General features: G+C 45.3%; 2 protein-coding genes and 1 long non-coding RNA gene across 4 annotated transcripts; 2 read left to right on the top strand and 1 right to left on the bottom strand.

Annotated features, from left to right (window-relative positions):
* The first annotated feature begins 9,732 nt into the window (after positions 1 to 9,732).
* LOC117536353 (sialic acid-binding Ig-like lectin 10) lies at positions 9,733 to 15,722 on the top strand. Its single transcript, XM_034201178.1, has 10 exons — positions 9,733 to 9,803; positions 10,263 to 10,371; positions 10,725 to 11,135; positions 11,412 to 11,732; positions 11,872 to 12,192; positions 12,745 to 13,026; positions 13,116 to 13,394; positions 13,552 to 13,663; positions 13,762 to 13,831; positions 14,194 to 15,722. The coding sequence occupies exons 2-10, from the start codon at positions 10,311 to 10,313 to the stop codon at positions 14,578 to 14,580; spliced, it is 2,244 nt and encodes a 747-aa protein (XP_034057069.1). The 5' UTR covers positions 9,733 to 9,803; positions 10,263 to 10,310; the 3' UTR covers positions 14,581 to 15,722.
* A 196-nt stretch (positions 15,723 to 15,918) lies between these two features.
* LOC117536356 lies at positions 15,919 to 21,331 on the top strand. 2 transcript variants are annotated; one of them, XM_034201184.1, is made up of 2 exons: positions 15,919 to 16,007; positions 20,629 to 21,331. In XM_034201184.1, exons 1-2 carry the CDS (start codon positions 15,919 to 15,921, stop codon positions 21,317 to 21,319), a joined length of 780 nt encoding a protein of 259 aa, XP_034057075.1. In that variant the 3' UTR covers positions 21,320 to 21,331. The 2 variants fall into 2 exon arrangements, with proteins under 2 accessions (XP_034057075.1, XP_034057076.1); XM_034201185.1 differs by lacking the exon at positions 15,919 to 16,007 and adding an exon at positions 17,201 to 18,469.
* Positions 17,127 to 19,980, bottom strand: LOC117536357. Its single transcript, XR_004567547.1, has 3 exons — positions 19,691 to 19,980; positions 17,542 to 17,607; positions 17,127 to 17,221 (listed from the first exon to the last, which is right to left on the bottom strand). It is a non-coding gene; the product is annotated as an uncharacterized LOC117536357 (long non-coding RNA).
* Positions 21,332 to 23,326: the final 1,995 nt, after the last annotated feature.

Below are 23,326 nucleotides of genomic sequence, written 5' to 3'. Positions count from 1 at the left end.
ACCAAGGTATTCTATATCCTTGATAGAATGCCCTGGCCGTTGCACTGAATGAGAGCGTACGTTTGGATTGACAGTTTGATCAACCAATCATATATTGATTTGTAGCCAATGGGCGTATTCTTTCAGAGTTTCCCTCGGTTCCAGGGTACTCTAGAAGTTAACTGGCTCGAGACCATGCTCGAGACAGAGGGTGTTTCTCAATATCGAGGACGCTTCCTTGGTAGGACATGTCTTCCGAGTCAGGTCCTTCAGAAGCGAGGCAAGAATCCTTCCCAACCTCGGAAAATGAAGAATGGTCGGAACAGGCCAACAGGTGTGCAGGTGTAAGTCATATGAGAGGCCCCGCCTTGCATTTTCCTCCGAAGATTTTGGAAATTGGTCCGTGCGCAAAGCATTGTGGAGATTTTAAGACCGCGGAGGATAAACATGTGCAGCCTCGAAATTTCCCGCAACGAAGGACGCCGGCCTCGGTAGAATTCCAAGGATCCTGGACATTGGAACATTCCTTCGGCGGCACTCGAGGACGTAGCATCCTTGAAATAGTGGTTCTGGAGGAGCAGAAGTCCAAGGTGGGGGTTATGGAGGGGCGAAGGCCACCGCGGGCGAACTCAGGGGGCCGAGCATGAGGGCGAGGACCGCGGCCGGGAAAGTCAGGGGGCCGGGCTCGAGGGCGAAGGCCGTGGCTCTCAGGGGGCCGGGATCGAGGGTGAAGACTGCGGCTTTCAGAGGGCCGGGCTCGAGGGCGAAGACCAGACAGCTCCGGAGGCCAGGCAGGAAGGCGCTGACGGGACAGCGGCGGAGGCCGGGCAGGACCCGGTGTCGGAGCTGGTGGGACAGGCCTCTGCAGGATCCCCCACGGAAGAGGACCAGGACACAGGATTGGCAGGACCCCCGGCAGGAGAGCAGTCGGCGGGACCTCCAACGGGACAGGACATAGGATTGGCAGGACCCCCGACAGGAGAGTAGTCGGCGGGGCCTCCAACGGCACAGGACATAGGATTGGCAGGACCCCTGGCAGGAGAGTAGACGGCGGGACCTTCAACGAGACAGGACAAAGGGTTGGTAGGACCCCCAGCAGGAGAGTAGTCGGCGGGGACTCCAACGGCACAGGACAAAGGGTTGGCAGGACCCCCGGCAGGAGAGTAGTCGGCGGGACCTCCAACGAGACAGGACAAAGGGTTGGCAGGACCCCCGGCAGGAGAGTAGATGGCGGGACCTCCAACGAGACAGGACAAAGGGTTGGCAGGACCCCCGGCAAGAGAGTAGTCGGCGGGACCTCCAACGAGACAGGACAAGGAGCTGGCAGGACCCCCGGCAGGAGAGTAGACGGCGGGACCTCCAACGGGACAGACATACGATTGGTAGGACCCCCGGCAGAGGAGTAGTCGACGGGGCCTCCAACGGGACAGTACATGGAGTCGGCAGGACCCCCAGCGGAACCTCCATCGGCACAGGACATTGGGTAGGGACTTGAGACGTGACTCGAGAGGGGACTCGAGAGGAGACTCGAGAGGAGACTCGAGAGGGGAACCAAGGGGGAACTCGAGAGGGGACTCGAGAGGGGAACTAGAGAGGGGACTCGAGAGGGGACTAGAGGAGAGACTAGAGGAGGGACTAGAGGAGGGACTAGAGGAGGGACTAGAGAAGGGAACTCGAGAGGGGACTCGAGAGGGGAACTAGAGAGGGGACTAGAGGAGGGACTAAAGGAGAGACTAGAGCAGGGACTAAAGGAGGGACTAGAGGAGGGACAAAGGAGGGACTAGAGGAGGGAACTCGAGAGGGGACTGGAGAGGGGACTGGAGAGGGGACTCGAGAAGTGACTAGAGGAGGGACTAGAGATGGGACTAGGGAATTGACTAGAGGAGGGACTTGAGTAGGGACTAGAGATGGGACTAGAGGAGGGACTAGAGGAGGGACTCGGGAAGGGACCAGAGAGGGGACTAGAGAAGTGACTAGAGGAGGGACTTGAGAAGGGACTAGAGATGGAACTCGAGATGTGACTCGAGAAGGGACTAGAGATGGAACTCGAGAGGTGACTCGAGAAGGGACTAGAGATGGAACTCGAGAGGTGACTCGAGAGGGGACTCGAGAAGGAACTTGAGAGGAAACTGGAGAGGGGACTTGAGAAGGAACTTGAGAGGAAACTGGAGAGGGGACTCGAGAGGAAACTTGAGATGGGACTGTGGCAGCTGGGGCCAGAGCTGGGTCTGGAACCATGGCTGCGGGGGCTGGAATTGAAGCCAGAATCATGGCTGTAAGGTCCGTTTCTGGAGCCGGAAACATGGCTGTAAGGTCCGGTTCTGGAGCCGGAAACATGGCTGTAAGGTCCGGTTCTGGAGCCGGAAATATGGCTGTAAGGTCCGGTTCTGGAGCCGGAAACATGGCTGTATGGGCCGGCTCTGGAGCCGAATTCATGGCTGCCGGGACCGGTTCTGGAGCAAGGACCATGGCTGCTGGGGCCAGAACTGGGTCTGTAACCATGGCTGCTGGGGGCTGAACTGGTTCTGGAACCATGGCCTTTTGGGCTCGTGCTGCTAACCTGGCCTTGCGACTCCTCTTAGGAGCCATTTGGAGGCTCCGTGGACCTCCAAAAGCCAGACGAGTACCAGCGAATGGCTCCTGGACTGTAGCAAACACTGGGTGAGAAGCAGGGGCTGACGCCAGACGGACCACACCGATGCGTGTGGTATCAAAAAGGGAATCTGGAGACCTGGGTCTATCAGGATCGGGAAAACAAACCGTGAGGTAATCCAAAAGCCAGGCCGGTAAGAATTTAACCAAATCTTGATTCCTCAGCGTAAGGTGGACTGCATCTGCCAGAGCAGCATCTCGCTGCTGAACCCTGACCGCTCCTATCCATCGATGAGCACAGTCAGACAAAGAAAAGGTATAATCCACTAGTTCCTGCTCAAACAGATCTACTGGGCCCATATCGTAGTCGGTTCGTAATGCCAAGTCCGTTCACCCTGGACACAGATGCTAGCGGCGTGGGTGTAGGCGGTGTGCTCTCCCAGATTACACCAGAGGGGGAGCGGGTGGTGGCATACTTCAGCCGGGTGTTCAACAAAGCAGAGCAACAATACTGCGTCACTCGCAGGGAACTCTTGGCAGTGGTGCTGTCCATCAGGCACTTTAAATACTACCTGTGTGGTCAGGCGTTCACGGTAAGGACTGATCACTCTGCATTACAGTGGCTCATGACATTCAAGGAGCCAGAAGGGCAGGTCGCCAGGTGGTTAGAAGAGCTCCAAGCTTTCGACTTCAGGGTGGAGCACTGGGCTGGGGTGCGTCACACAAATGCATACGCTCTCTCCCGCCGCCCGTGTGCCGCCGGCGGATGCCACTACTATGAGAAGAGAGAGACTCGTGAAAAGGAGCTGCTGGAGGAGGACACCATCTGTGCGGCAGCTCGACAAGTGGAAGAGGCTATTTGCCGGGAGCTCCAGACAGTGGATGTAGCAGAGTGGAAGCAACAGCAAGAGCTGGACGCCGTCCTACAGCCTGTACTGCAGTGGGTCGAGTTGCAGCAGCGGCCACCGTGGGAGGAAGTGGCAGTGTTCTCCAAAGCAACCAAGGGGCTGTGGTAGGCTCTGCGTCTGTGTCAGGGCGTACTACAGCGTGCGTGGAAGGAGCCAGCATCGGGGGAGAAGAGGTGGCAAGTGGTGGTTCCGAGGGGTCTGCAAGAGGCTGTACTCAAGGCCATGCATGTTCCATGCATGGCTCTGGGCGTCACTAAGACTCTCCGCCGCCTTCGACAGGGCTGCTTCTGGGGGCAGTGCCGGAGGGATGTCGAAGACTTCTGTCGCCGCTGTGACCCTTGTATGGCTCGGAAGGGCCCCCCTGGTCGTTCCCATGCCTCTCTGCAACAGTTTACCGTGGGGGCCCCAATGGAGAGAGTAGTGGTTGATGTGGTGGGGCCTGTACCTTTGTCAAACAGGGGTAACCGCTACGTCCTCACGGCCATAGACTATTTCACAAAATGGCCAGAGGTGTATGCCCTCCCTGATCAGGAAGCAGTGACAGTCGCAGATGCCTTGGTGGCCGGCATGTTCAGCCGGTTTGGAGTGCCGGAGACCCTGCACAGTGACCAGGGGAGGAACTTCGAGTCCCGGGTGTTCGCCTCCATGTGCACACAACTGGGCATGCACTAAAAACGCACCTCCCCCTTGCGACCTCAGAGCGACGGACTAGTCGAGAGATTCCATCGCACCATGGGGCAGCAGCTGGCCATCCTCACGTCTCAGCAGCAGCGCGACTGGGACGAGCATCTGCCCCTTGTGCTCATGGCATGTCGCTCTGCAGTCCAGGAGTCCTCAGCCTGTTCTCCTGCCCTCCTCATGTTGGGGAGAGAGCTTCGAACCCCTGCTGTTTTGGCGTTTGGTCAGCCGCCAGATTCCCTGGACACGCCTCCAGGGCCTGAGTACGCCAGGAGACTTCAGGACCGCCTTGATTCCGCTCACGCCTTTGCCCGCGATCAGCAAAAAAGTGCTGGGGTGAGACAGAAACGGAACTATGACACCAAGACAAGAGGGCAGCATTTCCGGGCCGAGGAGCTGGTCTGGGTCTACAGCCCACAACGGAAGAAAGGCCGGTGCCCAAAACTGGACAGCCAGTGGGTTGGTCCCTGCAGAGTACTGGAGAGGGTTGGGGAAGTGGTCTACAGGGTGCAGCTGCCTCCCAAGGGGAGGAAAGTTGTGCTCCACAGAGACAGGTTGGCTCCTTACAGAAGAGTCGCTTCTCCACATGCCCAAGGGACACCGGGGCCCACAGCCTCCCCCTCGACACCTCCACTCAGGTCCCCCGGCGAGCAGAGCAGCAGCCCCCCGTCAGTGTCTGAGTTTCCTCCCACTTTCTTCCCCTTTTCCCCGCCTGGACCAGAACCGGCATCCCCTGTCCCCCTGACCCCAGCCCCCCTGCCGAGAAGGCAGACACGACCCCCGAGTCGGTTCAGAGACTGTGTGTGGTAGTTAGAGTGTATAGTGAGACCCCTCGTTCCCTGTAGAGGGCAAGAATACGCCCTGGTCTCACTGGAAGGGATGGTAGTCCATCCAGACCTTCCTAGTTATACTAACAGTGTTTAGTTATAGTTTTTTTGTGCTAGGTTTTATTTGTTCCTCGTGGGCGAGGAACTTTGTAGTAGGGGGGTAGTGGAGCGACCCTGTATAGGGTGCTGAGTGTGTCACTCAAGCATCCCCCGTCTCTCTGCCAATCACAGAGCTGCACAGTGATGCTGGTCTGGGTGCGGGCCTGTGGTTGGGGGAGCAGACAGGGGAGGGCGGGGACGTTGTGACGTTGACCCAGTCTGGCTTTAGAACACATCATAGCACAGAGACAGCTGTCATGTTGGTTAAAGTCAAAAATAACATTCTAATACCCTCAGACAAGGGACATGTCTCTATTCTTGTTTTGCTCGATCTCAGTGCTGCATTTTATACTATCGACCATGATATCCTATTGCAAAGATTAGAGCACTTAGTTGGCATACAGGGAACTGCTTTAGGCTGGTTTAGGTCCTATCTATCTGAACGCTCTCAGTTTGTACGTGTCAACGATGAATCTTCCACGCAAACCAAAGTTAGCCATGGAGTGCCACAGGGCTCAGTGCTCGGACCTATTTTGTTCACATTATATATGCTTCCGTTAGGCAATATTATAAGGAATCATTCTGTAAACTTTCATTGTTATGCGGATGATACTCAACTATATTTATCAATCAAGCCTGATGAAATTAATCATCTAAATAAAATTCAAGACTGCCTCAAGGACTTAAAAACGTGGATGACCTTACATTTTTTGATGTTAAACACGACCAAAACTGAAGTTATTGTACTTGGCCCGAAGAATCTACGAAACAAATTATCTAAAGATATACTGTACTAACTATGGTTAATTTGGCCTCCAGTGAGACTGTAAGGAATCTTGGTGTTATATTTGATCAGGATTTATCCTTTAATTCAATTTTTATTTCTGACCTCCTGCTAAATTATAGGTCTTCAGGGACTGGTCAGCTTTCTGTCCCCAGAGTCAGAACTAAACGTGGTAAAGCAGCGTTCAGTTATTATGCTCCAAATATCTGGAACAAACTCCCAGAAACCTGCAGGTCCGCTGCAACTCTGACTACTTTTAAATCCAGGCTGAAGACTTTTATTTTTGTGGCTGCTTTTAATTGAACTATTCATATCTTAGACTGCACTGTAACTTTTATCCATGTACTTTTTCTTTTAATGTTTAATTGAACTATTCATATCTTAGACTGCACTGTAACTTTTATCCATGTATTTTTTTCTTTTAATGTTTATTTTATTAGCTTTTCTTTTTAACGACTGATTTTAAATGCCATTTTCTTAATGTCTTTCATTTTTTGTAAAGCACTTTGAATTGCCTTGTGTTGAAAAGTGCTATATAAATAAACTTGCCTTGCCTTGCCATGCCTTTAACGCCCACATAAAATCTATTTCAAGGACCGCCTACTTCCATCTACGTAACATTGCAAAAATCAGGCATATCTTGCCTCAAAACGATGCAGAGAAACTAGTCCATGCATTTGTTACTTCAAGGCTGGATTATTGTAACTCCTTATTATCAGGGTGTACCAAGAAGTCAGTCAAGTCGCTTCAGCTGATTCAAAATGCTACAGCTCGTGTACAAGTCAAAGTTAGGAAAAGGGACCACATTACTCCTGTTCTGGCTGCCTTACACTGGCTCCCTATAGAACACAGGATATAATTTAAAATTCTTCTTCCCGCCTACAAAGCCCTTAAAGCCCCTGTCACACTGTCCCGAAATTGACACCCGATGGACACACGAATATGGAATTGTGAATTTCGCACGAAGATGGCCCCGAACCACACACGAAGGCAACATTTACATTACATTTAAGACATACAACTGCAACGAAAGTAACACAAACAATTATGTTAAAGTACTATGATACTGTACTGATATTTTCAGACTTTTTTCTTTACTTTATCCGTCTTTATATGTAGAAGATATTACGTTTTCTCCGTCATGTTGTTTCCATAGCAACAACAACTTTATGTCAACTCGCCTTCAAAATAATACATCATATCCTTTTTAGTTTCACAGAACACAAATTGGGTTATTTACATAATATGTTTACATGATTTTGTTGTGCAATAAAACAACCCGATGGACACACGATAAAGGAAATGTTCAAATGCGGCTGTGATCGTAGCAACATCGGGCCATTCGTGAGGGCATCTTAAGCCATCGTATGATCGCTGGTGGAGTTTCTCAGGCTCCGGCAGCAACTTCGTGAGCGGTGGCAAAATCTTTGGCATGCCAAAAAATTGCCGAAGGACCTTGCGAAGGTTCATTTTCGTGTTGAATTCGTGTGTCCATTTTGCCCTTCGTAAGGCCATCGTGAGGGCATCTTGTTATCATCGGTGCCATCGGGCATTCGCCCCGATCAGAGTGAGGGCGAATGCACCGATGATAACACGAAGATGACACGATTTGACAAGATGCCCTCACGAGTGCCTTACGAAGTTGCCGCTCACGAAGTTGCCGCTCACGAAGTTGCCGCTCACGAAGTTGCCGCTCACGAAGTTGCCGCTCACGAAGTTGCCGCTCACGAAGTTGCCGCTCACGAAGTTGCTGCCGGAGCCTGAGAAACTCCACCGGCGGTCATACGATGGCTTAGATGCCCTCACGAATGGCCCGATGTTGCTACGATCACAGCCGAATTTGAACATTTCCTTTATCGTGTGTCCATCGGGTGTCAATTTCGGGACAGTGTGACAGGGGCTTAATGGGCAGGCGCCATCTTACCTTAAAGAACTCATTATACCCTACTGTCCTATTAGGGCATTGCGTTCCAAGAATGCAGGGTTGTTGGTTGTTCCTAGAGTCTTTAAAAGTACAATGGGAGCCAGAGCCTTTTCTTATCAAGCTCCACATTTGTGGAATCAGCTTCCAGTTTGTGTTCGGGCGGCAGACACCCTATCCGTTTTTAAGAGTGCGCTTAAGACCTTCCTTTTTGATAAAGCTTATAGTTAGGGCTGACTAGATTCAGCCCCTAGTTTTGCTGATATAGGCTTAGTTTGTCGGGGGACATCTTACTTCTTCCTTCTCTCTGTCTATACCTGTGTACTCTCATGTTCCGATTAACCCAGCTTCCCCAAATGTCTTTCTTTTGGTGTCTATATACGCCGGGATCCGGAGTCATGGATGATCCTGCGGTCCTGTGTCCTGGATCGCGAGCCCTGGATCTTGAGTCGTGGCTGTGGTCCTGGATCATACTGTAGGTCCTGGATGGATATATTCATCTTCCTATTATACACACATGCATTTCCAAACATTTGGACTACCTATGTTGCAAATGTATTATCTTTTCAATTTACACACGGCATCTATTGCACGTCTGTCCGTCCTGGGAGAGGGATCCCTCCTCTGTTGCTCTCCCTGAGGTTTCTCCCATTTTTCCCTTTAAACTGTGGGTTTTCTCCGGAAGTTTTTCCTTGTACGATGTGAGGGTCTAAGGACAGAGGGTGTCGTATTGTCATACTGATATTCTGTACAAACTGTGAAGTCCACTGAGACAAATGTAACATTTGTGATATTGGGCTATATAAATAAACATTGATTGATTGATTGATTGAATCATGAAACTCCTGGACTAGCCTCACGACCCTCTTTGATGTGTTTGTTGGGTAGGGATTTTATTATTTATTTTTGCATTTGGATATTCGTTATTTAACTCCTGGCTTCTACAAACACGCGTACAAGATAAAAAAAACCTTTGGCAAAAGTATTAGTATTCTATGTAAAATAAAAAGTCAAACAACAGAGTAACAGAGTCCTTGAAATTGCTCCAACCAAAATGAAAGGCACTTGTTGCAGGAGAAGGCATCTCAGCCAACTTGTAAATGGCAATCAGCTGTGAAGTTGGTGCCGATCAGGATTTCAGAATTCATTGTCACAATGTTCATAAGTATGCAGACATATTGACATATTTCAAGTCGATCTTTCTAGCCTCTTGCATTGCAGCGACTTTACAGAGAACAGTATCTACTCAGATATTGCAGAATAAAAAACAGAAAGACACACACATGCAGAAGTGCTTCCTAAGAGGATGCATGCAGTTGAAATGGGGAAATGCCCTACTTTCTTTATGAGCCTTTTCCTACCTCATCTATCACAAGTTAATAGTTGTACTTCATAAAACACTGTTCATTTGGCCATCATCACTCCATTCACTGCAGATATTAGGAACACAGACCATATGCAGCAATGTACATTATGAGATTTAGGAAGAAGATATATAGACCTTTCATACGGCGTTCAATTTTAATGCTTAAAAAAAAACTATACCTGTACTACTTACAATCATTTTCTGTTGTTTAGGATTTAACAAGATTGTATATATATATATATTAAATCACACATTTACATATTTCCTTTTCAAAATATTGACATAGTCATGAGGATGAGGCTCAGTGGATACAGTGTGCTGGACTTCGAATCAGGGGATAGCAAGTTCAAGTCCCACTGCAGTCAGCATGTTGTTGTGTCCCTGGGCAAGACACTTCACCTCAAATTGCTGGGGATTGAATGTATGTAAGTCGCTTTGGATAAAAGCGTCTAACAAGTGACATGTAATGTAATGATCTGAAAAAAACAAGCAAACAAAAAAAGTGTTGCTCATGCTATGTGTTGGGAAACTTCCTGAAACTTTGACGTTGCACAAGAGGGAAGAGATAGAAGAGAGAGGAGAGGAAGAGTCAGGTCATAGCAGAGACACTCAGCAGAGATCACTGTGGAGAGGAGACAGCAAGAAACAGGTAAGACACAACATCTATATTTATGTTTAAAATAACCTTTTGATCACATTGAATTTGTTAAATGGAAATGTTATCTCCTAGCTATATCACAAAAACGCTTTTTGACATACTTTGACTTTCTGGTAAAGTGAGGCTGAACTCAGTTTAAGAAAGAGTGCTTGGGCATGGACTAAGTCCTTTTGAAATATTTTAATAATGATATATGTCACAGTTATTTCAGTAAATTAATTAGGGGGGAGCAACGTTGCAGTTTTCAAAAGCTAACCCTAAAGTTCATAAGATATTTTGAACAAGTGTCACAAAGTGCTTTAGACTAACAAATGTCAGGGAAGTCCCACCCCAGGGTAGAGTAATATTGCAATTACAGATTATCTTAATGTGCAATGTCCTGTATTAAGATATGTGTCAGAGGTGGAGCTTCCCTTTGGTTCACTTCCTCTATGTTTGCTGCACTTTCAGTGTCAAGTTTGTCCTGTGAAGACTGACTGTCTCAAGTATCAAATCAGGATGTTTGTTCTAATCTGTGCAACGCTGCTTTTCTCTGTGAGGGGCATCCATGCAGAAACAGGTACTGTATGCATTTGTATATCATGTTGTTATGCCAAAAGGAAAGATTTGAAAACATATAATGCTAATATATGTCATGATAAGTGTCCTTTGTTTCATTGTTTTCCTGACATGCTTCCAAATTACAAGTGTTTCGTTTTTCCACCAGCTCATAAGTAACAAGTCCTTGCAGCATTGATTAACTAACTTCAGATAGTCATTCAGTTGGCCTTTTTGTTATAGCCTATGAAACAAAAAAAGTCATATAGCAGCCTTTCTTTATCATTTATTTAATCAGAATGTATTTGATTTAATGATATGTTGTCGAAATTAAAATAACCTATATCCCTGTTTTGTCACTGTTTGTATCAACAGGTGCATCGGTTTGGGGAAGACCATACTGTCAAGGATATTACTGTATCACTCTTGGTGAAGCAGATATAACAGCAGAGGCTGGACTCTGTGTTGTGATACCGTGTTCTTTCTCTACTGCTGCAGCCTTTAAAACCCAACATATAGTTTGGTACAAATGTAAACTGTCCAATCGAAAATGTGGCGATCCTGACATGATATTCCACACCAACAAGCACAACACCAAGGTTCAGTCTGTGTTCAAAGGACGGCTTTCACTGTTGCAGCCGGTGCTGAGTCAGGGGAACTGCAGCATCATCATCAACGACCTCACCGAGTCAGACTCTGGAGCATATCAGCTCAGAGTTAATGGTTTACTGTATGGGAACCCTGATGGACTTACATACTCTGAAAGAGCAGTTCTCTCTGTAAAAGGTATGGAGAGCTACAACAAATATTAACAGTCAAAATGTTCATTTTTGTTTTGCACAAACATTTGTTTTATTTTTAGTCTTAATAGGAGATGAAGTAATGTTAAGCTTTTGTCGACATCTGTGGGCAACCAGTAGGAACTGTAGCAGTTCCTGATTTACCTCTTACACATTGCTTTGTAAATGTTAAGAAAGAGTATTTATATTTTGCCAACATGTAGGTGAATGATGACCTTCAGGCTGTTGAACAGATTTCACTAACAGACTGCTCTGTCTTTAGGTCTGACCCAGAAGCCCTCAGTGATGATTCCTCCTCTGACAGAGGGGCAGCCGACCACACTGACCTGCACTGCTCCTGGTCTCTGTTCTGGATCTGATCCTAAATTCACCTGGACATGGAGAGGAGCAGGAGAGAAGGACTCTCAGATCACAGGAAACATCACTGCTTTAAAGACTGAGAATCTGACTGCTGTCACACAGAGACACAGCTCCACTTTGACCTTTAACCCTTCAGCTGAACACCACAGCAGCAATGTTACCTGTGAGGTCAGCTTCAGAAACAACATCACTGCAGAGAAGACTGTGACTCTTAATGTGACCTGTGAGTAGTAGTGTTTCTTTCTAGTTCTCTGATTTGTGTTGGGGTTTCAATATAAACAGTGTTCTTGCAGGAAAGCTTGAAATGTAATGCCACTTTAACACTATACAGTATATAATACAGATTAAATTATTTCTCATAGATGTGAAGAAATTCAACATCTCTGGGAATGCAACTGTGAAGGAGGGGGAGACTCTTAATTTGACCTGCAGCGTTGATAGTTTCCCTCCATCCCTCATCATGTGGACTAACTACCGAAATATGCAAAATGGATCAGGAACAAGTCTTCAAAACGGCACTTTAACTGACCTGCAGAACGGCACTGAGACCTTCCTGCAGGAAGAAAGAGGAATCGGCATCCTCTCCATCTTAAACGTGACGCCAGAAGATTCTGGACTGTACATCTGCACAGCGAGACATATGAACTACACCCTGATGGAAAAAGTTAATGTAACAGTCACATGTAAGTATTTTGTACAACTGGTCTAATACAGAACATTTCTTGCATTTCTTTCCTCTTGTGAAACTGAAACCATAAGAGCAAGTGTTTTTTGACAGCTGAAGATCAATTCTGGCTGCGCTGGAGCCACATCTTTAGACAATAATAATTATTGGGATTTCTGTCGAAACTATACCTTATTTATAGTTTGGCACCCTCCAGTGTTATTTTAAAAGAAATAGAAAAAACCTTGGCCAAAACGGTATGAACGCAATCAGGAAAAAACAATCATACACAGTCTCCTTATTTCGTTGTTCTACTGTAGATATATTAATTCCATTTTCAACACAGCGTATCACACTTTTGTATTTATTTTCATGTTTGTTTAGCATATTAATTTATTATTGTAACTATATTTAATGCAGTATTACAGATAGCATTTTACTGAACATATATTTGACAGATATTCCAACAATTCATGTGTTTGGGTAATATAAGAAATAAAATGTTCAATGTATTTTCAGCTTTTATTGCATCTTACAGTAACTTTAAATATTTGGTTAATGTGCTTCACAGATACGAGGGAAACTCTGATCACTGGGGATACAACTGTTAAGGATGGAGATTCTCTGAATTTAACCTGCAGTGTTGAAAGTTTTCCCCCGTCTCTTATCACATGGACAAAACCTGGCTTCAACACAAACCTGAACAATGGACCTGATGCGTACCTGCAGAGCAACGATGGGTCAGCCACACTTGTCATCCCTAATGTGACCACAGAATATTCTGGACAGTACAGCTGTACCGTGCAACACTTGGACACCACGGTGACTATGTATGCTGATGTTACAGTGACTTGTAAGTAGATGGTATTAATTCGGAAGCTTTTGTTCACATTTCAGTATTTTTTTGTAATCTTGTGATATTTTTTGATTTTGTGTTTACAGGGTTTTCAAGGATCTTCAACAACTCTGAATGTGTGGTTCATTCAGACATTCTGAATTGTGTGTGTATCAGCGAAGGGTTTCCTATACCCACCATCGAATGGCCACTGTTGAAGAAACACACCGAGTACTCTGTCTTTACTACTGTGTTAAACCACACAGTCAACAGCAGCCTTACTTTAAAATATTATAGCAACACCTCTGTTGAGTGTGTAAGCATCCATGAAAATGGGGAAGCAAAAAAAAACCTCACCATCAGAATAAACACGATGGAACAAGGGGGTACGTGTTGTCAACTAAAACACTCTAGCTACTGTAGACAACTGCTTTATTTTTGCATAATTACACTATCATTTGGCAAGATGCGGGGAATAAACTGTTACATTTTTATTAGAATGCTAAACACAGAATATTTTCTTTTTGTTTCTTCTGATTGCAGATCAATCCAAAAACATATTAAAACTTGTTTCACAGCTGGAAGTCATCATTGCCTTTTTCATTGGGTTACTTCTTTCAGCAGTCCTTTGCTGTTTTGCCACAAAGTGCCACAGGTACACTTAATCAATAATCAATACGTCGATTATTTTGTGGATAATCTTCATACATAAATATAACTCTGTTGCTGTTTTATATACTTTCTCTCTCGTAGAAATAAACAGAAGAACTCTGGAAATCTGGAAGAGACTCTGGGGATGGTGGCCAGTCAAGAAGATCCACTGGTATCTATAGTCTTTCTAGAAATAGTGTGTGTGTATGTGTGTGTGTGTGTGTGTGTGTATAAAATGTACCTACACGCAGAATGAAAACCTCCAATCAGAGCCAAGGAGTCTTTTAACCACAGTATCAATTGTTCAGATCAAACTTTTATGATAAAAGCAGATTCACATTGTGATGGAATGCAGTATCTCCAGCAAGTGTCAAGTTATTTTCTAAATTAAAATTGTAATTATGCTATGATTTTAAAGATAGAGTTGTCAATAATGTATATATGCCATATATCAATTTGACGTGTCTTGTACACAATTTTGATGAAAATAGCAGCTGCTGAATGAGTCGTATAATTTGACGTTGTACCTGACAGATAGATGCTGGTCAAGCAGCGGAAGATTATCAAACCTACTACCAAGAGGCAGCTGAAGAAGAAGGAGCTGTGGCAGCAGAGAAAAGAGACACTGATCTCAATGGAGGACCAAAAGAAGTGGAGTACGCGAGCATTGATTTCTCCATGTTGGAAAGAAAGAGTCAGAGGGAGGCAGTAAAGAGGCCAGGGACCACAGAGACGGAGTACGCTGAAATTAAAAAAGAAGTAAAAGAGGAAAAGGAAGACAATAGCGGAGAGGAAGGTTGTATGTTGGAAGAGGAGGAGGCTGTCGTCATGGAGGATGAGGAGACAAAACATCATGAACATGAGGAAGAGGAGGATGTTGCTGTGTACTCTAATGTGAAGGACATCATGGCTGAGAGTTGAAGGCTGTTACATAGTGGAGTTGCTTATGGATACAATGTCTCTTGATCTCATCAGCTGTGGTTGAAATTATGGACTAATGATGGATTTTAATTTCTGTGGATGAACTTTGGCACTGATATCTTATAACTCCAAATTCAGCCAGATTTACTGACGTTACAGACACTTCACATCTTTAAATGTTAGAGTCTGTGGACATCCTTTCATTGGACTGGAAAGTCATTTCTAAGCGGTGTTGTGCTTTAATGTGTTTAGTTTTTAAGCTTTCTAGATCTGTTTCCGCATATCCATGAAAATGTTGATGCTACCAATATATCAGTGATGTGTTAAGGGGCAACCACATCCATCCTCTCTGCTCTGAGAGCTGAAGTGTAATTTAATTCGATACCATTTAATTTAACCACAATAAGCTTCTGTGCCTTATTTTCCCAAAGCTCTGTTGAATGGCAAACGTTTATTTGCCTCAGGGAAAATGTTTCTCTTTTTCCACATGACTGGATGTTAACGTCTGTCAGGTCTGGTTTGTAAGAACCTTTTAGACCATACTGAGATATATCTGATTCATTTTAGTGTTGTTTCAAAGCAGGCTTGAAAAAACAGGAAGCTCTTTCTACAGAACCTGTAAACGTATAATACAGCATAATAAGTTATCATGTAGCAGCTTGAAGTGTGAACAGGAAGTTATTAAAGAGGATACAGTGATGCCATAAAAGGTAATGTTTAAATGAATAACCACTTCAGTGACTTTTCCGAGAACTTAAAATAAGGCTTTGCACAAAAAACAAAAATATCAAAACCATAGCGTAGTACAGGTTATAAGGCTGCAAGAAGTTAACACAGTAACTAGGATTTCAACAATACTTTTTATCTTTACCTATTAAATGCACTTATTCAGGAGTTTCATATTTTAAAAAAAACCTAATGATTAAACAAATGACTATTTTAAATGGGCCATCATTATTTAACTGCAGATATTAACACGTAATACAGATCATTGAGATGCATGCACTTTTCACTCTGGGAATAACGTGTTTTACATTACAATTTAGAACGATGGTTTGTGTAGATATTTGTTGTCCTCATGGTACTACTGCTTTCTCAATGTTTTTCACACCTTTCGGTCATGATAAACCATATACATACTATAGACTTGCTCACTTCAAGATGTTTTATTTACTGTAAAATGCTCATTATCATCAAATACAAATACTGCATGATCTCTGAGATATTTGATCTCTGAGATATTTCATATTTTAGCTTCAAGTGTAGGAGTCTAGCTGGTCTAATTTGTAAAGAAGCTTCCTGGAACAATTTGAAGTGCAAAAAGGGAAGAAGTAGAAAATGAGGAAGAAGAAGATGAAGAGTCAGAGCAGAGAAACTCAGCCGAGAACACCGGAGAGAAGAGAGCAGCGGATAAATGGCAACAAGAGGTGAAACTCAACATTTACCTTTTTCATATTTCAGATATCGCTTTGAATTGTAAATATATTCAAATAAGTCATTTTTTCTTTATTAATGTCATAAAATGCTTTAAGAATTCAACACTTTAAATATGTGAGTTTGAATTCAATGTGCGGGATTGTAGATGAAGCTGCTTCAGATAAAAAATTGTCTCAAAAAAGGGAGGCAGATTTGATTTGACTTTTTTAACAAATCATAATGTCAAATATGATACTTACAGTTGACATTAAGCGTCATAGTCTTCTCTGCAGTGACGTTGTTTCTGAAGCCGACCTCACAGGTAACATTGCTGCTGTGGTGTTCAGCTGAAGGGTTAAAGGTCAAAGTGGAGCTGTGACTCTGTGTGACAGCAGTCAGATCCTCAGTCTTGAGAGAAGTGATGTTTCCTGTGATCTGAGAGTCCTTCTCTCCTGCTCCTCTCCATGTCCAGGTGAATTTAGGATCAGATCCAGAACAGAGACCAGGAGCAGTGCAGGTCAGTGTGGTCGGCTGCCCCTCTGTCAGAGGAGGAATCATCACTGAGGGCTTCTGGGTCAGACCTAAAGACAGAGCAGTCTGTTGGTGAAATCCGTTCAACAGCCTGAAGGTCATCATTCAATTGACTTTGGGCACAAACATCAGATACTTATATCCTAACTCCCAAGAAGTATAAGTATCAGACACTAATACTAATAAATACGAGTTAAATCAGGAAATGCTGCAGTTCCTGGGTGCCCACAGAATATTAAGATGTGTTGGTTCAGTTCATGCGTAAAAAAAACAAAACAACATCTACATTATAACTTTTGTCAGAGCTTCATACCTTTAACAGTCACAGTAGTTTTTCTAGAGAATGTGAATCCCTTGGAATCTTCATTAATAACTCTGAGCTGATACCCTCCAGAGTCTGACTCGGTGAGGTCGTTGATGAAGATGCTGCAGTTCCTCTGACTCACATCAGGCTCCAACAATGAAACCCGTCCTTTGAACAAAGACTGAACCTTGGTTTGGAATATAATGTCAGAATCGCCACATTTGGATTCAGATTTATCACATTTGTACCAAACTATATGTTGGGGTGTGACGCTCTTATCAGTAGTAAAGGAACACGGTATCACGACACAGAGTCCAGCCTCTGCTGTTATATCTGCTTCACTAAGAGTGATACAGAAGTTTCCAAGTTGACAGGGTTGTTTTCCCCAAACTGATGCACAAAAAACAGTGAGACAAAAACAGAGAAAGGAGATCTTTATATACACAAAACCAATTGACCCTGATATCAAATACATGGTAAAAGAAAGCAACACTAAACAGACATTAGAGATTTCAGCATTCATCATGTTTCTGAAGCCACAATATTTTTGGTAGGTATAAACCCCTCGCATAACTGAATGTCCATCACAGAGTTTCAATGTGTATTAAATAGATGCTGTGAGAAATACTACAAATATAAAGTTATAGAAAATGATTATTTAATTCATAGCTTTTTTGTTGGCATCACGAGATTATAATAAAGACACATACCTGATGAGAGCAGAATCCCCCAGATAAGAACAAACATCCTGATTCGATGATGTCGACAGACCGTCTCTATCGTTTGCAGAATTAAAAACATAAACAAATAATTACATCAAATAAACAAAACTCTCAAATATGTCAGTGGATACGACTGGATCAAGAACAACTCCAACATTGCCAGCACAGCTTCAGATACAGGGTGTTGCATCTCCTGAAGTAACATTCATAAATGTGGCTTAGATCTGCTTCAGGATTATTAGTCTCTTGAAATGTTGTATTTCCTAATGTTTTGTTGCATCTGCTTTTTTCATCAAAAATAACAGATGTTGGTTGAAGGTTTCCCTTTGTAGCGTGAACATTACTTATTCCCTTCACACTTCTCGTGAGAGGATGTCATTTGTCTTTTGGAATGACTTTCAGATAGCTTTACTGAAATACACTTTGGAACAAAACTTGTTGAAGCTCCTTCATTATTTTTGTATGAATGTCTGAATGCATTAGATAAAAGCATACATCAATAATAGCTACACAATAAAACATATACTACTTAAAATTCACAGCCCTAAATAAATACATAGCCTACATGGAAGCTAAAGATGTATTTTGTTGTGTTTGAATGTGAGAACATGTGAAGTAAAATTGGTGTTTTTTATTATTTGTATCATCAGTTCAAGTTGTGTCTTTCCATGTGACTTCCTCATGGTTTACTTGATGCTGATTGGTTGAGATCTCTGGGCCACCATATTATGGAGCCAATAACGTCAAGTCTTCTGAGTGCAGTTTCATTTCTTGATTAGTAACTTCATGTGCAGGTGTGGATAATCACTGACACTCTGGCCAAATTCCAAACTTCCCCCTACCCACTTCTACTCGGTGACAGGGTGAACTCCGTCTGTCGTCACACTCACAGCTGAATGAGGCTCCCTTTTTTCAGGTAGGGGGTGTAAATACAGCGGGAAGCTTTGGGACGAACTCCCCTCTTTCCAGCAGAAACAGGAAATGCTATCTATTAGACAAACATGTATGAAACAATAACCAAAATAAAACTCCAAAAAGTATTTAATGCCGTTTTTAATTTTTTACATTACAAAAAACATAAATGTTCTTCTGAATTGCCCAAAATATAAATGTGTAGTATTTGTATGCACTAATTTAACAGATATATTAATGTGACGTTCATTGTTCAGTCAGACACACCTTCTGGGTTTGACCTTGTAGAACGCTGTTGTTTTGCTCCTCATAACTCAGATCAAACCTTTATGATTAAAATAGATGTACATTGTGGTGAAATAAAGTATTTCCAGTGTCGAGCCTTTGTTCAAAATTTATGTAATTATACTAGGGTTTAAAATGAAACCCTCCCCTTCACCCTGTGTAGGAAAGAGGTTTCTCTTTTTCAACGTCACTCTAGGAATGTCAACGTCCGGCTGTCTGCCAGCTCTGGTTTGTAAGAACTCTTTAGACCCGACTAAGATATCTCTGATAATGTTAGTATTGTTTCATCACAGAGTTGAAAAACAGGAAGTTCTACCTTGAACTTTTATTTTCTGCATTATTTGATGTATATGTCATATATGTATAAATATGGAGGCTTGATGAACTGCAAACAATTTCAAAATCAGTTTAAACATCTTATCATCTTTGCATGTGGTCAGTTTTCTCAAACAGATAAAAGATATAGCAAGATTGGTCTCTATAGCCATGTTAGTGTTCTTGTTTAAGGCGTTACGTATTTCTTCCCTTTTTTTGATGCCTTATGAGTCTGCTTGACTCACACTTCCGTAAGAGTGAACAATATCTTCTGTTTTTTTATTTGTATTATTCTATTTAAAAGAAAAAAGAAAACCCTTCATGTTGGGGATGAAGTCACTGTGTGGTTAGTAAAAACAAAACCTTTCTTCCTACAGAACCTGTAAACGTTGCAAATACAGCAAACGTGACGGTTCAATAAATGAGGTTAAATTGTTAACATAGGTTCAGGAGCATGGCCACGCCTAAAACTCCGCCTCGAACCACGGCCACCCCTATTTATATCCGGCAAAACTTCCGGCCACCGCTTGTCTCCATCCTTTCAAGGACAGCCAGACCGTGATTCACGCCGCGCGTCGTCACGGTTCAAACAAGCTAAACGCTACCAGGAGAACATTCAACTTACCATGGATTCCGAACTGCTGATCAACTCACCGGAGTCAGACGAAGATCTCTTCGACATCGGCTACCCGCCATCCACGTTTCAGCAGTTGGATCTAAGCCAAGCATCCGAACGGAGCCGCGTGCGCTCGGCAATCAGTGTCCCACACACCAGCCGCAACCGCTCCCACTCAAGCTCTGTTAACTGTGATGGTTATTCTCGCGTCCAGGAAAGAGAAGCTTAAAAAGGAGACTAAATGGAGTCTCTGAGATGTTTTCAAATTGGTACTTTAATTAATAAAAAGCGTGGTAAAGTCACAAACAGGATATTGTCCGACAGAAAAGCAGCTGTCTCTGGCCCTCGCTAGCAGAGAAAAGAGGCCGAACCGCTCAGGTGCTGCTCTTATATAGCTTCTGCAGGCTCCTCCCTGCGGGCCGGCCCTCCACATCTTAATGTCCGTTGTTACGTTTAAACAGAGGATTCAGGCATTGTACATTCAATACATACTTAAACACGCCTCTTCTCCTCATATTGTCTTTCATCACTTTTCCTTTAACACATTCTAAACGTTGTAGTTAATATTCTAGAAAATACTTCACGGCTGGTTTGGTTTCTGGTCATTCCGGATGTTGTCACATCTTACCCACGTCTGTAAACAATAACTTTATTCAAAGAAACTATACCTTCATTTAATATTCAGCAATAATAATACTTCTATAGTTGCAGTGTTAAAATCAGTAGGTTTCGGTGTGCATCACTCCATGTCATTTCGCTACTAAATTAACCTCTATAAGAAATGGTAAACTAGCCACATGCTAACCGGAGATGACGGATTTTCAGAATAAAAGCTTAACTGGTTGTGCACAATAATTTTCTGGTTTTTCAGTATAAAACAGCATTTAAACTGAAGGTACATTTAAGGTACATTATGCCATCAAAACATTGATTTTAATTTCTAACAGCTCCCCCAACGAGACACCTCCAACTCCAGACAGGTCCCAGGCTTCGTCCACTCCGCCAGCGAGGGCAAACAACCGGGGCCACAACAGGCACAGCCAGCTCCAATCTCCCCACCAACTGCAGCCTGCCTCATTAGCAGCCCCCGGCCACTCGCAGCGGCGCACCCGACATGCCTCTCGGACGGAGCCGCGCTCCGAAACAGAGCCCGAACTCCAACGTTTCCTGAAAGAAAACGGCATCCACTTTCACCGAAACGACAACAAGGCTAGACTGTTCAACCTCTACAAAGCCTACAGCAGCACAACGGCAAGAACAACGACACACACAGCTCTTCCTGCTCCAGAGCCAACCATCGCGCGGGGCGCGCGCATCACGGGTCGTGACGTCACAGGCCTCCGTCCTCCTCCTCGGACACAGCCCTACTCACCAGCACCCCCTGGCGGGGGCCAGGTCGTATTGCCCTCTGTGCCTGCTCACAGGCTTCACGAAAATCCCCTTGCACATACATCCCTTCATCCCTCCATCCCTTCTTCTTTCCTACCTTCAGCAGTCCACAGCAACCCAGCTTCCGCTTACCTTCCTCCTCTAGCAGCCAACCCCGTAGCAACAACGCCTCACCCAGTGAGCAGACGCTCTGGTCTCCCTCTCTCTGACCCTCGCAGTGAGCAGACGCTCTGGTCTCCCTCTCTCTGACCCTCGCAGTGAGCAAACGCTCCGGTCTCTCTCTCTCGACCCTCGCAGCGAGCAGACGCTCCGGTCTCTCTCTCTGACCCTCGCAGCGAGCAGACGCCCCGGTCTCTCTCTCTGACCCCCGCAGCGAGCAGACGCCCCGGACTCTCTCTCTGACCCCCACAGCGAGCAGACACTCCGGTCTCTCTCTCTCTCTGACCCTCGCAGTGAGCAGACGCTCCGGTCTCTCTCTCTCTCTGACCCTCGCAGTGAGCAGACGCTCCGGTCTCTCTCTCTCTGACCCGTCGCAGTGAGCAGACGCTCCGGTCTCTCAATTCAATTCAATATGCTTTATTGGCATGAATGTCAGGTGAACAATATTGCCAAAGCGTCAAGGATATATGATAATAAAAAAAAAAAATACAAATACAATTCATTCATTAAACAATTTACAACAATATATTACAAAACCTCAAGTATCAAATGTAAAAAGAAAGACGGGAAGAAAGAAAGATACATGAAGTAGAGGAGCAATCAGAGTGAACTGAGAGGAACAGCTGTTATGTGTTGTTGTTGTCTCTTAGGCTGTGACATGCGCTCACATATCTCTCTCTCGACCCTCGCTGTGAGCAGACGCTCCGGTCTTCTCTTTGACCCTCGCAGTGAGCAGACGCTCCGGTCTCTCCCTCCGACCCTCGCAGTGAGCAGATGCTCCGGTCTCTCTCTCTCCGATCCTTGCAGTGAGTAGACGTTCCGGTCTCTCTCTCTGACCCTCGTAGTGAGCAGACGTTCCGGTCTCTCTCTCTCTGACCCTCGTAGTGAGCAGATGCTCCGGTCTCTCTCTCTCCGACCCTCGCAGTGAGCAGATGCTCCAGTCTCTCTCTCTCTGAACTTTGCAGTGAGCAGACGCTCCGGTCTCTCTCTCTCTCCGACCCTCGCAGTGAGCAGATGCTCCGGTCTCTCTGTCTCTGACCCTCGCAGTGAGCAGACGCTCCGGTCTCTCTCTCTCTGACCCTCGTAGCGAGCAGACGCGCCGGTCTCTCTCTCTCTGACCCTCGCAGTGAGCAGATGCTCCGGTCTCTCTCTCTGACCCTCGCAGTGAGCAGATGCTCCGGTCTCTCTCTCTGACCCTCGCAGTGAGCAGATGCTCCGGTCTCTCTCTCTCTGAACTTTGCAGTGAGCAGATGCTCCGGTCTCTCTCTCTCCGACCCTTGCAGTGAGCAGATGCTCCGGTCTCTCTCTCTCTGAACTTTGCAGTGAGCAGACGCTCCGGTCTCTCTCTCTCCGACCCTCGCAGTGAGCAGACGCTCCGGTCTCTCTGTCTCTGACCCTCGCAGTGAGCAGACGCTCCGGTCTCTCTCTCTCTGACCCTCGCAGTGAGCAGACGCTCCGGTCTCTCTCTCTCCGACCCTCGCCGTGAGCAGACGCTCCGGTCTCTCTCTCTGACCCTCGCCGCGAGTAGACGCTCCGGTCTCTCTCTCAGGGAAAATAATACAAATAATAAAATAAACTTCGCTAGCCAAGCCGCCGGCCGCATCAAGCCGTTCAACCAGGGAACATACCGGGGTGCTCCGGACTCCGAGCGTTACTGCCGCATCTTCGCAGCACGCGCATCCCTCGCTTGCCAATTATGCGGAGCCCCTCCCCACCCGGCCTTAGCATGCTTAGTCAGCTCTCCACCATCTCAAACACCTCACTCACTTTCCTCTCCACCATGCAACGCCTCAGACTTTAACCGTCTATCACCCGCAGGGAGGCAGGATGGTGTGCAACAATTTCAATGACCTAGGCTGCTCTTTTTCTAGCTGCCGCCTCATGCAAATCTGCTCTTTCTGCGGCGGCGCTCATGTCAGGAGCACCTGCCCTCACAACCCAACTACATCAGCAGATTGACTAGCACGGCACCTCAGCACACCCGTCAAGATAAGCAACTTAGCTACCGCCTCAGCGAATCATCCAGATAGTCTGTTTACTTTCTCACCAATGGCTTCACCCATGGTTCACACCCAGGCATAGCAATACTGCCCGACA

Source organism: Gymnodraco acuticeps, unplaced genomic scaffold (assembly GCF_902827175.1).
Source record: "Gymnodraco acuticeps unplaced genomic scaffold, fGymAcu1.1, whole genome shotgun sequence".
Taxonomy (NCBI): domain Eukaryota; kingdom Metazoa; phylum Chordata; class Actinopteri; order Perciformes; family Bathydraconidae; genus Gymnodraco; species Gymnodraco acuticeps.
This window is presented reverse-complemented; position numbering and strand designations above follow the sequence as displayed.

What these genes read in the sequence shown, in the direction of transcription:
- LOC117536353 (XM_034201178.1), top strand. Translation starts at nt 10,311, where the DNA reads ATGTTTGTTCTAATCTGTGCAACGCTGCTTTTCTCTGTGAGGGGCATC. An exon ending in AGCAGTTCTCTCTGTAAAAG is followed by an intron (nt 11,136 to 11,411) that starts GTATGGAGAGCT and finishes CTCTGTCTTTAG; the next exon opens with GTCTGACCCAGAAGCCCTCA. An exon ending in TGTGACTCTTAATGTGACCT is followed by an intron (nt 11,733 to 11,871) that starts GTGAGTAGTAGT and finishes TATTTCTCATAG; the next exon opens with ATGTGAAGAAATTCAACATC.
- LOC117536356 (XM_034201184.1), top strand. Translation starts at nt 15,919, where the DNA reads ATGAGGAAGAAGAAGATGAAGAGTCAGAGCAGAGAAACTCAGCCGAGA. An exon ending in CGGATAAATGGCAACAAGAG is followed by an intron (nt 16,008 to 20,628) that starts GTGAAACTCAAC and finishes AATTTCTAACAG; the next exon opens with CTCCCCCAACGAGACACCTC.